The sequence below is a fragment of the Cygnus atratus genome, chromosome 6, assembly GCF_013377495.2.
Source record: "Cygnus atratus isolate AKBS03 ecotype Queensland, Australia chromosome 6, CAtr_DNAZoo_HiC_assembly, whole genome shotgun sequence".
Classification (NCBI taxonomy): Eukaryota; Metazoa; Chordata; class Aves; order Anseriformes; family Anatidae; genus Cygnus; species Cygnus atratus.
Window position 1 is genome coordinate 12189563 of NC_066367.1, and position 17984 is coordinate 12207546.

Genomic DNA, 17984 nt, shown 5'->3' on the forward strand with positions numbered 1-17984 from the left:
TACAATATGCTGACTTTGAATGTGTTTCAGAGCTGACAGTTAACAAAAAAATTTGTAAAAAGTAAGACTTCTTTTCAGAATGTTTTTGAACTTAGTATTACTAGAATGACGGTTTCTGTCTGATTTAATTCTATGTATTTCTGCTGATTTCATACTGGCTGGGAGAGTTAAGACTGAAAATGTTTAAGGTTACTTAGTGCCAATTAGCAAAATAGACCCTAAAATCTAAGTCACTAATGTTCTTATTCTACATCTCCAACAGTACGCAGTGAAAACTTTTTCCCCTTGCTTACTGTATTGTGCTTCTGTAGGGGTCAGGAGGGAGTGGAATTCTGGTAGTTGCATTTAAGGATTTCGGAATGAATTGAGCAGTTATAAGGAAGTAAAAAGTGAGAGCACAGTTATAGAAGAAGACTCTGTAGAGCGGACAAATTAAGGGAAAACTAGAGAAAACAAGGGAAAAAAGATAGATACCTCTTAAGGACAACACAGTTCTGTAGTTACAGTTTCTGTCTAATTTCAGTTTTTAATCTTTTTGGAGGGAATACCTGGTAATAAGCTGTTTTTCACAAGAGAAAATTTAGTTATTTCTGTTTTTAAAAGTGTCATAGCTAAAATGGACACCTAAGTTTTAGGCAGCAAGATGTTTCCCTTCCTATTTTTGTGGTTTTATGTTCTACTGTGCTTTTGTGATCGTGCCATACGTGCTAAATTTGCTGTGATATAGTTTTGGCTTTTTAAAATCTCTGCACTTGTTGCCCACTTTTAAGAGACTTTCCTAATCCCTGATGTGCAGGTGGCATCCCATTGATAGCGTGCACAAGCAAAGTCCTGGGTCTGCTCCTGCTCCCATTGAAGTCATGGCACAACTTCTATGAGTTCAGTGAGTGCAGAATTGGACCCTTTATTTGCAAATTATGGTGCAAGTAAAAATTTTAATGTTATTAAATGACTAGAATTCTTACTTTATCTACATCCTAGTTGATAATGTGGAATATTTTGTTTTGTTTTTTTTTTCTCTCCATCAAGGCAATTGATAGCATTCACCAAGTGGGCGTCTACTGTCTTGCCTTGGTGCCAGCCAACACTTTGCCAAAGGCACCACTTGGAGGAATTCATGTTTCAGAAACCAAGCAGCGCTTTTTAGAAGGTGCTCTGCACCCTTGTAATGTCTTGATGTGTCCACATACTTGCGTTACTAACCTGCCTAAGCCTCGACAGAAACAACCAGGTAAGTAAAACAGAACATGTTGCTTAGGTCTACGTGTCTGTTTCTGAGGGCATGTGTAGAGTGACCTGGTAGCAATGTGAGAGCTCAGGGTTGTGCATCTTGGATGGCTTCAAGATGCCTAACTTGGCAGAGCTAGTGGTGTTGTCAGAGCAGCCTAGAGCTCAGTGGGGGCGTTATGGCCTACCTTGAATCCCAGGTAAATGCAAAGACAGACAGCATGTCCCATTTTCATGCTTCCATAACTATATTGTAAATTGTTCCAGTACTGGCAATCTTGCACAGACGAGTCTTCTTACATACTGTAACTCACATAAGAGAACAGAAGTACAAATAGACCACAGCTTATTGAGTCAGTACTAGACTGCTTTAGTGTACCATATTATCCTCCTCTCTCTTATTCTATGGAATATGATCTTTGGTTTTGGCTTTTCATCTTTTCCTGTCTATATTCCAAGTGGCATTTATAGCAATCTGCAGTCTGAATTATTGATTGTTGGATGTTTATTACATATTATTTTTCTTATTTTGGACTGTTTTTTAAAATGCAGATGTTGGTCCTGCTTCAATGATAGTAGGAAACCTTGTTGCTGGAAAGAGAATTGCACAAGCCTCGGGGAGAGATGTTACCCAGTTGGAGGATAATGATCAGGCAAGAAAGGTAATTCAAGCATCCTAGTAATATTAAATATTTGAGTTGGTTTCTTCAAAGTTAGGGAAGAACAGTCATGGTATTCTGCTGAAACTAAGCATGGGGCATTTGTAGTGAATCTGAATGTTTTCTATTATTCTTTTTCTGTTTCAGTTCCTGTATTTAGCAGATGTTCTTCAGTGGCGAGCTCAGACAACTCCAGATCATCCCCTCTTCTTGTTGTTGAATTCCAAGGTGAAATGCATCTTAGATTTTACTTTAAGGTCAAGATCAGTAAAGGATTGTTTGAATTAGATTCACTAAGGTTGGAAAAGACCTCCAAGATCTCCAAGAATTCTAAGACAATAACAAATAGAAGTCTTTTTCCTAAAATGCTTCAAGTTATTTTAATGTGTGATGTCATGGTTCTGAAGCAAATATAAATCATTGGTGGTTAGAAAGCAGCATAATTTTTCTACATCTGGAATTTTATTCCATGTCTAAAATTCTAGTGTGCATTTTGCATTTCTAACTTAAAAACATGGCAGCAGTTGTGATTCCTGCTGGAAAACAACTTCCGTCATATTAATGTAAGTCACAGTTTTGTCTTTGTTTCTGAGCATAAGGCTAAGAGGAAATCACAGCTGGAGGGTTTTTTTCATTAGAAGATACAGAGCCTAGGCAGAGAGCCCCCGGAACAACTTTGGAGTCCTGTTTTCCAGAAGCACTGCATACTCTTCAGGAGACACTGATGCCTTGTCTTTATTAGCCTTTCCCCCCTAAAAAGGATGTTACTCAAACATGAATAAGTAAATGCTTCAATTTTGGAGCACAGGCGGTGTGTATATATTTATATATAGATATTATTTAGGGCTTTTCTAGCCCTTATGATATATGACAAGGCAAGAGTCTTGTTTCTTAGCAGATAGATCATATTTGCTTGTAGTCACTCTGTTCTGTACTTGACTATCAGTAGTTTTGGAGTGTACACAAACCCCAAGCATCCAACACTTTGTAAGGAGGTGTAAAAAAACCCAAAAACTGTGCTTTTTTATGTTCCTCAGTATTTCAGCATCCCTGAGGTTGAGGAGCAGTACTGTTGTGTGTATTTCATAATATTCAGATGATTTAGATTCTTCTGCTTCTGTTCTGGCATATTTTCCCCCCTTGTTCTACCTTCCTTTCTTTCCAGGAGGCAAGATTAGTCTCCAGGAGTCAATTTTGGTTTGAGCCTGTACTCACTAGCTACTCTTCCAATGATGATAACAGCCCAGTGACAAATTGGGTCTACCCTGTGCTGTACTGTACTGCAGATATGTGAGATAACAAATGGGCTTCCAGAAGGTCCAGCAACAGTCCTGTGAAGTAAGGGATTTGCCTTTGGGTCTCTTGTTCAGACAGGCAAAATGGTTTAGGACATGGTTCAAAGTTCTGACTTTTCTCCTGAGACTCTGGTTTAGCATAAGAAGCTTCTTTATTATGGTGAAACTGCTTCATTATGATTATAGTTAAAAGCCATCCGTAGAATTGGTTTACCTCTCAGAGTAAAGAGGGAAGTTTTCTAATGTGAAGAAGTCCCTTTCTGGGTCACTTTGTTCAGGCAACTTTTACTTTTTGCAAAAAGACAAAGGGCGACTCTGCAAAAAGATGATACAGAATTTAAGCACAAATAAATTATCTTATGGTGAACACGTGCCGTAAATAGCTTGCACTAATAAGCTGCAATGCTAAACATTAGTGTATTCACCACTCCACATGAGAAACCCTTCTGTTTCATACCTTTTCATGTCACTATTTTTCTCCCAAGTCCTTGGGCTGCTAAAGTTCCCATCTCACTCGTCTGATTTTACTGTTCTTATTGTGCATGATTAGCTCACAGACTTGCACTTCAGCAAGTTTTCTTAGTAAAACCGAGCTGGATGACAGTGCTGTTCTGCATCAGATTAGGCTTTGGATCAAACAGCTTGGACTGAGGCAGCTTGTTTTGGATGTGAAACTGGATACTTATGTAACAGACATTTGCTGTGATAATCCTTATCTGTATAGTGGGAGGCTTGATTTAAGTCTCTGTTTCCCTCTGAGGTGGTTGTCCTACCAGTTTTTCTTATATCAGATTGTAGTCTCAGAAAGGATAAATCATTTCCTAAGACTGGGAAGCAAAATGACCTTCACTGTCTTCACATCAAAATCTGGATTAAGCCTTCAGTAATCTCCATGACTTTTTTGTGAATGCCTAAATTATCCAAAGATACAGCTGTTTCCATTTGAAGACTGTCCAAATACATAGTTGCAGGAAATGTGCTTTCTACAACATGGAGGTGCACTGATGTCCTGGTGACAGTGCATACGAACTGCAGCTCTGGTTGCTTCTCTGTCCCTTTAATAGCAAATCTGTATCAAAGGCATTGCAGAGTTCTCTTCACACTCTTGAGAATGCTAATTGCAAAACCTGGAGATTTAGGTGTGTATGGTAGAGTAGTTCCATAGTCACCTAATTCCTGAAAGATAAAGGTAACTTTCAGGTAACCTACAGCTGTGAGGTTTGATTGCTTAGTCAGCCACTGTATGTACACCTGGATAAAGTGCCATTGGAAGGAGATAGGAGGGTAGGATTTAATTGCCTGTAATTTGAAGTTTTTGACCAGGTGCATACCTGCCTTCTTCTCTGTTCCAGAAGCTCTGTGGTTGACTTAAGATTTTGTGATTATTTATTCTTTTGTTGTGAATGTAGAGAAACCATTAAGGTTTTTAGCCTAGCTATGATACAGCAGAGCCAAAGCCTCTGGGCTCTGCTGTTTATGCACTGTGTGATCTCACAGTGTAAACCTAAGTTTGGACAGTGCCTCCAGATACATATATTTGGCAGCCCTGCCCAGAGCAGGGGGGTTGAAACTAGATGATCTTTAAGGTCCTTTTCAACCCAGGCCATTCTATGATACTATATGGGCCCCTTTCTTAGACCCCTTCTCCACACAGTAGAACAGAAATGATTACAGTCACTACCAATCTTCAGAGAAGGTAATAGGAGATGAGGAAATAGAATAAAGAGTTCTTGAATAAGAGGAAAGCACTGTAGTCAGGGTAGCATTAACAATTTGAAAACAATGTTTGATTGATAGCTTTCTGTAACCCATGCTTATACACTCTGAAATGAAACAAAGCAGATGAAGTGCTTCACTTGCTGCTAAAACAACTGTGATACTACTGTTTTTTCTCCCTTGGACTATAAATTTCAAATATTTGTAAGGTATTATTTTTGTGGTACCAAGTACATTTAAGAACTGCTTCTGATAATATCTGTAGAATTCTCTAACATGCTAAAAGTTCATATTACCAATTTCTGAAATGTGAAGCATATTTTGACAGAGTCTTTAAATCTGCTGCATTGTTAAAACAACTGCAATGAAATGGAAACATTGCGTCTGCAGCATGTACTTTAGTCAGCGTCAAAATGTTTTCTGCAAAGTTTTCTGAAGTTGCCTCTGTTCTCTGCAGGGCACTGTAACTAGTACTGCATCATGCATACAATTGCACAAGAGAGCAGAGAGAGTGGCAGTTGCACTGATGGAGAAAGGACGACTGAATGTTGGTGACCATGTAGCCCTAGTTTATCCTCCAGGTAAGGCAACACAAACAGGAAAAATCAAAGCCAGACATCATAAGAAAAGAAATAGCTCTTGCCAAGAAAACATTCAAACATCCTTTTAATATAGTGATATAGGGTAGTGACTTAACATTTCAAGGAAGAGACTTTGTTTTATTAATAAGCTGCTTCTCAAAATGTCAAACTGAATTTACCAAAGTTTTTATTTAACCACTCCAGATGTCTGGACAGTTACGCAAATATAGTTTGATCTAAACCACATGAAAAATTCTGGATTTTCAGCCTCAGAAAATTGAATAAAACTGGATATGTATCCATGGAAAGTAAGATTAGGGATGTCAGTGTTGGTATTTTCATGACCACCTGTTCTTTTCTGAATGACTGTCTACAGAAGTGAAATCTGGACCTCAGACTTGCATTATTAGTGTGTATTTACAAGTGTACCTCAGGAAAAAAAATCGTCTAAAAGTAGGATGACTGAGTATTTCATAGTTACAATTGTGAAAAAATACTTTTAAAAAGAATTTGAGTCATCTTCATAACCTTACAGTACCTTGTTTTTTTATATATTTTGTTTATGCTACCTGTCCATGAAGATAAATTTATACAAATTTTAAAGTTTTTAGATTTTAAATACTTTTTGCTAACTCTCAAATACAAATTATTTTAACCTCATAGGATTGGGTGTGGCCATGAACAGATGGTTGCTTTGAAAAGACCTTTGTGACAAATCCTTACATCTTAATAAAATAAGATTTCTCAGTGCATATTTTGATCTTGCTGAAAGGGTTTGGCCTTTTGTTCTGATAAAATAGCTTTAATTTCACAAATACTCTTTACAGGCATAGACTTAATAGCGACTTTCTATGGCTGCTTATATGCTGGCTGTATACCTGTCACCGTTCGCCCACCTCATCCACAGAATCTTGCTACCACTCTGCCCACTGTCAAAATGATTGTAGAGGTATGTATAAGACATTTCTCTTTTAATGTTTGTGGTGGGTGTAGGTCAGTTGATGCAGATAGTGACATTGCCTGATAAATTATTTTGCCACACTCAACGTAAAACAAGCCAGAAGAAAATCAGTGTGCCATGACTGAGTCAATCAATACTTTTTTAAAACTGGTTTAAAATGTTCTTTCTGCTGTTGTAAATTATTTTGCTTTACTTCCGCTACTTTTCTTCATGTACTCAGCTTACTAGTTATCTCGTTTGCATGGATATGAAATTACTGGAGAATTCGTTAACTGGTTTCACAAGTGTTTTTAATGCCGTGTTTTGTTTTGTTTTGTTTTGTTTTTACAGGTCAGTAAGTCTGCATGTATACTTACCACACAAGTGATAATGAAACTTCTGAAGTCCAAGGAAGCTGCGGCAGCTGTAGATATTAAGACTTGGCCCACTATTTTGGATACAGGTACAGAATGTTTGCCCACTAGATAAAATAAAATGTATATAAGTTGGAGACTGATATAACAACAACAACAAAAATCATAGCTGCCTAATTAAACGTGTGTCTCTTGCATTGCATTGACATAGCCATCCAGAACCTATAGAAAGCATCCAGTGTTAATTCTGTAAAGATATATTTTAATCCTCTGGTCTCTCTAGATGATATGCCGAAAAAGAAGCTGACTAATATTTTCAGACCTGCATCTCCAGATATGTTGGCATATTTGGACTTCAGCGTGTCTACTACTGGCATATTAGCAGGAGTAAAGGTAGAGTACTTGAAAAGAGACTGTTAAATTTAATTTCCTTATATATTGGCATATTCCACTTTCATTCCTCCTCCAGTGGGTCATCTTAGTATTCAAAAGGCTTGTTCTAAAATTTGCATGACATTAAAGTTTCTTGATGCACTTTTTGGAAGCATTCATTCCTACCTGGTTGTATGTGAGGAATCACTGAGGGGACTAAAGGGAGGGTGATTGTGGTGAAGTTCACAAATGTTTTCAGTTGTGATTTATCACAGCAATATTAGACATTCCTTGACATTATTTGACATCACAGATATCACTTACAGATAGCCTGAAAAGTAGCTAGAAATTTGGGCTTATATCCCTTTCCTGTTTCATGGGCATGTAAAAAGAATCACTACCAGTTGCTGTATCTTCTACAACAAACATTTCTGTTGGTATTAAATGTGATACCCCTTTTTAAAAAAATCCTTGAAGACAGCCTGCTTTCTTCTTACAGATGTCACATGCAGCTACAAGTGCCTTATGTCGTTCTATAAAGCTACAGTGTGAGCTATACCCTTCGCGTCAGATTGCCATCTGCCTTGACCCTTATTGCGGTTTGGGATTTGCACTATGGTGCTTATGCAGGTATGTTACTGAATCATAGGTTTTCTCACGTCCCCATCTTTCTCCTCGCTTCTGTAGAATCCCAGCTAGTTGTAGTGGACGAGACTATATAAGAGTAACCCCAGATTAACTTTTTATAGGCATTTCATAACAACATACAACATTCATAACAACATACATTTTGTAGTAAAAGAGTTCATTTAAGTCAGTCAGTTACTTAAGTAACTTTGGTTTTGCAAGTGGAATTAATTAGACACCAAATCCAAGGGGGGGGAAAAAGGAACTTAAGTGTTGTCATGGTTATCTCCTCTGATGGTTTTGAACTTCTGAAAACTTTGAAACTCTTTGACACTCTTTTCTTTGAAACTCTGATGGTTTTGAACTTCTCCCCTGAACAATGTTCATGTTTCCCATTCTGTCTGTCAGCTCCTTGCAGAAATATCTTTCCTACCAAATCTCTCCTCTCATTCACCCTGCAGATTTAGACAGGTGCTTTTCCTAGACGCAGACATGAGTGGCGTTTGCTGCAAGGCACACAGTCTGTGCTGGATATTGGGCGCTTGTGGAGAGGGTGAGAGAAGAATGAGGAGGGGCAGTGAGTGTGAGTAAGGTGGGAGCCAAAGAGCATGGATGCTTCCTCATAGCTCTGAGTCCGCAGTGAAAGCTGCCAGGGTGATGTTGATTCTTAGGTCAAGGCTAGGCAGGCAATGCCTGTCGTGCAAGCTGTGTTGACTACATGCTATGCCTAGCAGGCAGACAGAGATAACAGGTCTGAGAGACAGAGCTGCAACCACAGCCTGCCATGGGAACCAGGCTTTGCAAAGAAGGCAGAGGTTTGTGGGATGGCACATGTATTCTTACCCTCTCTCTTACTGTAGTTTACATATGTGAAAATGAAAAGTTGCCTAAATTTCAAGGCATTGAGAATTTATTTGCCTGTAGTTCAACGCAACTTACTGCAGGACAGATAAGTTCACCTTAAAAGTTTGTGGCTTAACTTTAACCCATAGTGCCTTGCCAACTAATCAGTTGAAAACCCAGTGAGACGCTTGCTTTCTAAAGAGATGAGTTGAAGTTCATATAGATATCAAGCTCTCACTTTTCCTGTAGTTGTTTGCTTCCCTTTGTCTTTATGTAACTTCTCACTTTTTATGATGGATTGAAGTTTTCATGCTTGTTTTCTTCTTTTCCTTAGTGTATATTCAGGTCATCAGTCTATTCTTGTCCCTCCTCTGGAACTGGAGAGCAATGTGTCTCTCTGGTTGTCTTCTGTAAGTCAATACAAAGTGCGTGTCACTTTCTGCTCGTACTCGGTGATGGAGATGTGCACCAAAGGGCTTGGAACACAGACTGACATGCTGCGGGTAAGCGGACTTGTCTTTTCAGCACGCTGACATACAAATACATGTGTTTTCCTAAAAATACTTCATTTTGTCCTGTAGAACATGGTCCTCTAAGTGTTTCTTTGAGAGCTTTTAATTATCACTTGTTTTTCAGGAAATGTTGTGATTGCTGAAAGTTTCATCTCTTGCATTTCTGAGGGGGGAGACATCTTATGTTCTCAACTGTATATTTGTGCCTCCTCTGTGCTGCTGGGTATTTCTGAAATTTTGGACAAAATACTTAGGAAGGCAAAAATAAAAATAAAAACCCAGCCAAACAGACAAAACAAAACACACATGCAAAAAAAAAAAAAAACCTTCACCCCCTTGCCTGCCCAACCCCACACTTGCCAAGTCTCACCTGCATTTGGGTCTTCTCACACAAACAGTATTGAATTCTAAAACAGATGTAATCTTCCTAACGGCTGTAATTACACACTTTACACCCATTTATTTTGAGGGAAATCTCTTAACTGAAGTTTAATTGATTTGAGAAAGCACTTCCGTCTCAGTCGTAGGAGAGTTTCCATGGCTTTAGTAACTAAGCTGCTCAGGACCTCTGCTGGGAATGTTTGGCAGCTTGTTGCGTGCAAGAAGGCAGCTACATTGTGCTTATTCTCAGTATAGAAACAAAACAAACAAACAAACAAAAACTTCTGTTCCTCTGTTCTCCTGGACCTCACTGAAGGGAATCTTGGCCCACATCCAGTTGCTGTGGTTTCATATTGATACTGATGAGTGTTCATAACATCTTGAGTGCTCTGCCTTTATCTGAACTGTGTAGCACTTGGAGCAAGCAGGCATCTTGTGAGCTTCATGTGGATGCCTGCCCCTTCCTGAGACACAATAATGTTTCGTGCTATTTCAGCTCAAAATGATGAGTGTCTGTATCACAGTTATGTGATGTGAGTGGTTTCTGTCTTGTGCATCACACTGTGCCACAAAACTGCTTGGCACAGTTTTAGAGGGCTGTCCTGCTTGGATGGAGCCAAACTTAATGCAGTCTGTGTCCATATTGTTTAACCAATTCGTGTCAGTTTTTAAAGACAGCCAGTTCCACAAATTAAAATGCTGATTTGTAGAAATGCTGATTTCAGACTTAAAATGTATTGTTTTCTTTATTTAATCTCCAGATGAAAGGAGTTAACTTGTCCTGTGTGCGAACATGCATGGTGGTTGCAGAGGAGAGACCAAGGATTACGTTAACACAGTCTTTCTCTAAGTTATTCAAAGACCTGGGCCTCTCTGCTCGTGCAGTGAGCACTACATTTGGGTGCAGGGTCAACGTAGCAATTTGCTTACAGGTGAGATTAAACTGCTTATTTCTTACACTTGCACACAGTATCTCTGGGAACTTTATAGGAAGTCATGTTCAGCTCTGTGTTATTTTTTTCTAATAAACTACATAATCTAGAGCTCAATTGCTTGCTGCTTCTTCACCAAGTTGAATAAGCTTAGAAGTTGTGGATTTTGATAGTATTGATTTGCCTGTCTAATTTGGAGGATCAGCATTACAAAACTTGTTTCCTTTCTGCTATGCAGGAGCAATACTAAATTAAATACACATCTTCTTGTTCATAAATATGGTAAATATTTTGAGCAATGCAATTTCAGCTTTCATGTGATTCAGATTTTGCCTGTTGAAAAATAGCTGATGTATATGTAGAATTAAATGAAGATAAGAGTGCCTCAAATAAAAACTCTTACCTCAAAGACCCAGGAAAACTGTCAAGGTTGACAGTTTTCTTTTCACTTTGAAAGATTTCAAATGAGCACTATCAACATGCAAATATGTTTGTCTCACGTCATATGAGAGTTGGACTTTTTTTCAATTAAAGGTATAAAATGGGAAGCTTTGAGAGGGAGAATAGGCATGTGTATTACACAGCCCCGCTTCACAGACTGAAGACAGTGACATGCAGTTGTCCAGACTTGTCTTTGATAGCTTAGTATTCAGTTGACACTAATCGCGTATGTGTAATTTAACCAACAGCTTCTTAAATATGTTGTCATTCATAACTGCTCATTTAGTTTCTTTATTTTTTTACACATATTAAAGGAGAAAAGATTAACACCCTCTAGATAACCAGTTATAAAGAAATATGGCCAGAGTGATTTTATGAATCAGTAGAAAAATAGAAAAAATATGGATATAGATGAAATGAAGAAGACTGTGAAGAAAGACTGTAAGTTCCTTGAATAGAATATTTCAGATGCCAGGGGTCAAAAAATAGCTTTCTGAATGGCCTGTCTGAAAAAGGATTTAAAAATATATATGATGGCTGTCTATTGTTCAAACTGTCCAAACTAAGTAGAAAAATATCAGTTTGGGGCCAGGTAAGAGCTTCCTGTGCAGTCTAACTTGGAGGCACATACCTATGACAGTAATCTAAGAGCAGCCTTAATAATCTAGAAGGCCATACTTAGAATAACACTGTGCTATTCTATCTTGATATCAAGAACTTCTGATAATTCACAAGCAGCAATATGAGAAATCGTCAGTCTCTTTTTATGGTAGAATACTCTGCTTTATGCTAGTTTAAGACAAACAAACAAACAAAAAACCAACAACAGAAACAAACAAAAAAATCACCAAACCAAACCAACATTTTTTCCAGGAGAGTATTCCGGGATAATTGTGAATAATGTAGGACTTCTGGGCGTTTAAGCGTTCTCTGCTTTTTATACCTCTTTATCTTTGTTTTCATTCTTTTTTTAGTTTATTTTTACCCTTTCCCACATTCTTCCAAAGCAATAACTGTATTTGACATTTTATGTTGTTGAATTTAAATGAATAGATTTGTAGCTAAACTGAATATTTGATACAATTTAGCATGCAAATAAATCAATAACAACTTTTACCACCTTACTGGACTGGTCTACTGAGAAATTATTTCTGAAGTTACAAGTAGCATTTAGATACTTGCAGACAGAGGAGGGATTTACGATAGGACAGCAGACATTATGTATGATCTGCCTTAAGCCTCTTCTTGTTCATTTACTGGGACTTGCATGTTTCCCAGTGAACCACTTTTAAAGTGCCAGGCTTTTAAGTAATCTGCAATGGGAATTTTCTTTTCACTCTAAAACAGTATGAGTTTTGTTTTCTGTCTTACTGTGTGTATCTTATGTCTCCAGTGCCTCTTTGTTTGTATTTTCTTCTTCCCCTTTTTCTCTGTTTCACACACTTTGATGGCTTCTGTTACTTCTGTTTGTGGTCCCACTGTCAGCCAAACAGGCTGGGCAAGCTGGCTGAGCAGGTATAGTGATGCATGTGTGTGCTTGTAATGTCCTAAAGTCAGTCTGGTTCAGTGGTATAACTCTATAAAGAATGTATCCTATTTGAGGGAGTTTTCACTTGAAAGAGGTCAAGTGTTTTTTTTTTTCTAAAGAAGTGATTTTTTTTCCCCACAAAAACCACTTGTAGCTGAAGTACAAAACCTCTTTCTCAAACGTGCAATAGGGGGCTATAGCAAGGAATGATGTTAATGAGTGGTATCTTCCTAAAAAGTAAACAGCATAATGCCAATCTGGTATGGCCATCAGTTTCCCTGAGCCTTAGCAGTGCTACAGGTTTAGAAAGCAATGCCATTATAAAGACATTTTTACCATTCTCCAGCTCCCTGCTCTGGAGCAGATAACAAAGCAGCCTCATTTTTCAAAACTTCTAAAATGAGCAGCTATGCTATGTTTCCCTGCATGGGAGAGAATAATCACTGACTCTTTGCCTACATTTTTTAGCTTAAATACGCATTTCACAGTAGTTTCTAGTTGCCTTGACATTAAACTATGCTGGAAAAAAGAAAAAAAGTCCCCTGTTGCCATGTTGGGAAATTAATTTATTTTAGGAGTCTGACCTTCCTCCAGAGTTGGTCAGAAGGTTTATCTTCTGACTGCAAGATGTCTGCCTCTGTCTAGGCCATTACTTGCAGGAGCATTGAAAAGATAGCGGATGGTTAGAGGTATGTTTTAGTTGAATGTTTTTTTCTTCAAAGTTAGCAAAACTTTTATGAAGTAGAACAGCTGAGCTTTAGGAAAGGGGTTATGCCCATGTAGGTTTATGCTTACGTACTTTGCACTTGCTATGTAGTGTTCTTAAAGGAGGTGTAATTTTGTAAAAATTTTGTAAACTTAAAAGGTTTAGCTGTATATATACATATTTCACTTGTGCATTGATTTACTAATTTCTACTAATAAATTTACTAATTTCTATTGTAAAATTCAAACATTTCTGAAATTGTCATATAATTGCATAAAACATCAATGCTTTATGGCAGTCACTCTAGAGGGTGACTACTTTGACTATATTTTTGGTAGATTAGGACAATACTTTATAAGTGTCAGTATAAGAGGGAGAGGAATTTTTGAATTTATGTGGACATGAAAATGAAAATAGGATTTTCTGGCTTCTGTTGATTTTGTTTCATCCTTTGTATTCATAGGGAACAGCAGGACCAGATCCAACAACGGTCTATGTAGATATGAGAGCACTTCGACATGACAGGTACAGATTATGTTATGGTAAAGCATTAATCATTAAATGACTGCAGAGGAGAAAGTTCAGCCATGTTGTAATCACCCTGGTATATTGAGATATTCTTGGCAGTAGCTAATTCCTCATCACTGAATTAAAGGGAACTCCCATCCTAGAGAATCCTTTAATGATGACTGTGTGCTAGAGGTGATCCGGTATCTCCTCCTCTATCACTTGTTCTGCTCTTCCTTTTTAGACCCTCACCTAAGTTGCTGTCTGCTCATCCATATTCTATAATCCAGACTCATTAGCTGTTTCGTAGTTAACCATACCACCAGCAAAAGGTGATTTGCCAGTTGGCTGGTTAGTCACAGAATCACAGAAAGATTTGGGTGGGCAGGATCTCAGGACGTCCCTCATGCTCAAAGCAGGGCCAGCTTCCAAGGCTTCATTGCATTACTGAGGGCCAGGACCAGTTTTGTTTGGAAAATCTCCAAGAATGGGGATCTCCCTCCTCTCTGGGTATGTGTCCTGAGGCTGACATCCAGCTGTAGGAAGATAAATTTCTTACTGGCATTTCCTTTCTTGCAGCTTATGTGCCTGACCTCTTCTCCTTATGATGTACAACTCACGAGTAATCGGGCTTCATCTTCTCTGTAACAATCCTTGAAATAGTGAAAAAAGTACAGTTAGCTGTACTTAGACTTTTTTTCTTCAGACTGAACATGCAAACATCATCTGGAATCTTGAGGATGCATTCTGTCAGTCTTAATTCTGTAGTCTTAATTTTTGCATTATCTTGTCTCTTGGTTAACTTAGCTGATAAAATTGCTGGCATTACCAAGTTCAGACGAATTTTAGTAGTGTTCATACATCTATATATTTGTTTCTGTACTTATTTTAAGAAACTTAATATCAATACTTGGTATCGATATAAAAATATTTTTTTCTTAATTGATAACTTTGAATCAGGGGCTTAACTGGCAGCTTTTTTGACTACTGTTCTGTAATTTTTGGAAGGTTAAATCTTAGTTATTAGAAAACAAGCATCATGTGCATGATCTTGATCTGGCGTTTGAGCAGATCAATGTAAATTGCTCATTTTTTCTTTATTTAATATAGCACTATGATTTGCCTGAGATATATTGTTAAATTCAGCCATAGACTCAAAGCTCCCACTGTGCTAATCAGTTCTAGCTTGTGTGTGTTGGGATAGTAAAATAATGCATAATGTATAGGAGCCGTTTCTCTTGTATGCCTCTCCTATTGCACTTAGTTTTTGCTCCTTCTGCAACTGTGATATCTTCATAAGTTATGCCACTAATGGACAGTGTAATGTCACTTCCTTCATTTTAGGTTTCTTGATGCTTACTTTTTGTAATTCCTGCTGGTGCTGCTATGGTTCAGTGTGGCAAGCAGAGGTCCAGGAGAGTTCAATAAAGATGTTGAAAGTAAAAAATGCTGGTGAAACTGCAACCTTAAAGCTCTTCTGGAATGAGTTATTCATCTCTCTGGAGAGATGAGTTTCTGATTCTTAAAAGAAACTTGATATAAGGGAATGCTAATACTGAAGTCTTGAAGACAGCTAGAAACTCTTAACTATCTTGTGAATAACTGAGTGTAAGAAGTTAAATAAACTTAAATAGACGTGTTTCATGATATCCGTGCAGCAGGATAGGATAACACTGGATATCATGAAACACGTCTATTTAAGTTTATTTAACTTTTATTTAAGTTCATAGATATTTGTACAAATGCATTTTTCTTTTATTTTCTCAGGGTACGTTTGGTAGAGAGAGGTTCTCCACACAGTCTGCCACTTATGGAGTCTGGGAAGGTGAGAGACTGAGAGTAATCCTTTTTCCTCACTATCCCTATCTGGGTGGTGAACTGTTTCTCTCAGTACAGAGTGTGTGCAATGACAGACTGAATGTGCTTCACTAATCACAGTCTATCTAGGAGAGGCACTAGAGAGAGCATGACATGAACAGCTGACAAAAGCGAAGCAAAGATTGTAAAATGAAGGAATAGGTAGCATATGTTGCTGTAGCTGAAAAAATCACAGGCCTTCACACAAGGCATTTTTCAGGTGTGAAAGATCAGCTCTGTAGCTAAACACAAGCTGCAAAATAGCTGCTTAGAATTTAAATGATTGAACAACTTAGTAGGAAGAACTGATTGATACCCATGGAGTAAAGAGTAGAAAGGGAAGAATTGGATGGATTGACTTCTGTGGCTTTGCATTATTAACTTACCTTTCTTTTGATGAATTCAACTTCTGTTAACTTCAGTTTTAAACATTTGTTTCCTGTTGAAGATTCTTCCAGGAGTAAAGGTCATCATAGCACACACAGAAACCAAGGGACCTCTGGGAGACTCGCATTTAGGAGAGGTAAAGCTTCCGATACCTCATACTTTGTTTATCAGCAGTGATATAATATATAGATAAATATTAGTAGATAAATGCATGTCATACTTAGACAGCCACAATCAAATTAATGTGGCAAGGAAATGAATTCAGCAGAGTGGTGGAATGGTTCACATACTTATGTGAATGTCTGCATGGTTTTCTCCCTCCTGTGCCAAACTGTTGCGTGCCAGGACCAGGTGGTATCAGTTAACTAGTCTGTGTCTGATTGGTAGTTACATGAGGCAGTGAGTAGGTACCGTGTATCATTATATACTCCATCAGTGGATAGTAGTAATGAGGTAATTTGCCGCTTGGTTTAATCTGTGTTTTATATACATTTGGATTTGTGCTTATTAAGATGCCCTTCTAATAGAAGATAGCTGGTTGGTGGGTGTCCCTTTCCAGTATGTCAAATGCCTAGTTCATTTTTTCTCTTGACCATCCCCAATTACATGTATGTAAAATGTTTTTCAATCCTTTTTCCTAGTCATTTACTGTGAGGCAGAAGTTAATTATTTTAATAAAACAGCTCCTGTCATTTAAATCGATAAATTATGCTGCCCAGATCTGGCAAAATAACCTATATTTATATTGGAATAGTTCCCTTCTTTTTTTCTTTTTTCTTTTTTTTATCCCCTAGATATGGGTGAGTAGTCCGCATAATGCTACTGGTTACTACACAGTGTATGGAGAAGAAGCACTGCACGCTGATCACTTTACTGCTCGATTGAGTTTTGGAGACACTCAGACCATATGGGCTCGGACTGGATACCTTGGCTTTCTGCGCAGAACTGAACTTACTGATGCTAGTGGAGGTGAGAGGAAACAAATACACTTAGAGAAGCATGTGCTGAAACTCATTGGGATAGCTGAGCTAGCAAAGAGTAAGTTGTCCTGCAAGTTTATCCTGGCTTCCATAAGAGAGTAGTGCTGAATATAACAGGAATCTTTACTCTGTACATATTCATTGATTATAATGATACTGGGTAATCATGCAGAAGGAGAAATTTGTAATGCGCTTTTCATTTAGAAAGTAGGATCCTCTTTATTTCCATTTAAACAAAATACTATGAGCACACTTGTTAAGAGCACGAGAGCCTTTCTACTTACTTTTTGTGTAAACCTCTTTCCTTACAGAGAGAATACAGTATTTCAGTGCTGATCTAGATAATACTAATAATGATAATTCATTCAGCAGTTTTAGGACTTGCACAAATATCAGCGATTTCCCAGCCTTTCAGAAGTGAAAGGTCTAGAGGAGTAACTTATCCTTAATTTTTTTCCAGTATATAAATAGTGTTCGTCTCCTTTTTTTTCTCTTTTTTTCTTTTTTTTTTCTAATTTAAACCACAGTGTCTAAACTTGAGAAATGTACACAGATGGAAGAAAAACTGCTCCATTTGCTGTTTAGACAGAATATGGAATAGGTATAACTCTTGATTATCATGCTTTAAAAAAAAAAATATATATATATATATATGTTTCTAAACATCCTAAGAAAAGGAATTTGAATGCTTATCACTTATTAGCAATGTACCTGCCATAGCTTGTGATTGAACTTAAATGAGTGGTGATATCTCTATTGCTAGTGTCTGTCTCCCCCTCATTGCTGTCACTGGATAAATAGGGGGTTCACAGATACCTTTTACAGTTCCTGTAATCACCTATGGTACAAGACAGAAAAACATTTTTTTTCCACTTCTGGAACATAAGTGTCTATTTGGGGGACCCTATATGCTTCACTCCTACCTTTATTTCTCCATTATGTGAATAAAGAAGGGTGAGCAAGGAGAGCAGTTTGTTGAAGACTCAGCCTTTTGGTGAGGAGTTACCCTATCTGTTAATGTGGATACTAGCTTAGGGCTCAGAATTTGTCTGTGATGTAGCTCTGTTACATCAGCCATTAAGAAGTCATCTTCCAGCCTACTGTTCTGGTGTGCTATTC

General features: G+C 37.8%; 1 protein-coding gene across 3 annotated transcripts in view; it reads left to right on the forward strand.

Moving 5' to 3' along the window:
* Window positions 1-17984, forward strand: part of DIP2A (disco interacting protein 2 homolog A) — a 121590-nt gene that overhangs the window by 97300 nt on the left and 6306 nt on the right. For 2 of the 3 annotated variants that reach the window (XR_007708440.1, XM_035570655.2), the window contains exons 23-36: window positions 1030-1231; window positions 1780-1889; window positions 2034-2114; window positions 5355-5478; window positions 6306-6427; window positions 6770-6881; window positions 7076-7185; window positions 7664-7794; window positions 8969-9137; window positions 10289-10459; window positions 13598-13659; window positions 15409-15466; window positions 15947-16021; window positions 16680-16854. Coding sequence is in view for 2 of the 3 variants with exons in the window: in XM_035570655.2 (XP_035426548.1) it covers window positions 1030-1231; window positions 1780-1889; window positions 2034-2114; window positions 5355-5478; window positions 6306-6427; window positions 6770-6881; window positions 7076-7185; window positions 7664-7794; window positions 8969-9137; window positions 10289-10459; window positions 13598-13659; window positions 15409-15466; window positions 15947-16021; window positions 16680-16854 (1702 nt within the window). In the remaining variant the exon portion in view is untranslated. Of the gene's footprint in view, window positions 1-1029; window positions 1232-1779; window positions 1890-2033; window positions 2115-5354; window positions 5479-6305; window positions 6428-6769; window positions 6882-7075; window positions 7186-7663; window positions 7795-8968; window positions 9138-10288; window positions 10460-13597; window positions 13660-14220; window positions 14391-15408; window positions 15467-15946; window positions 16022-16679; window positions 16855-17984 lie in introns of those variants that run through there. The other variant, XM_050711382.1, reaches the window with a different exon arrangement.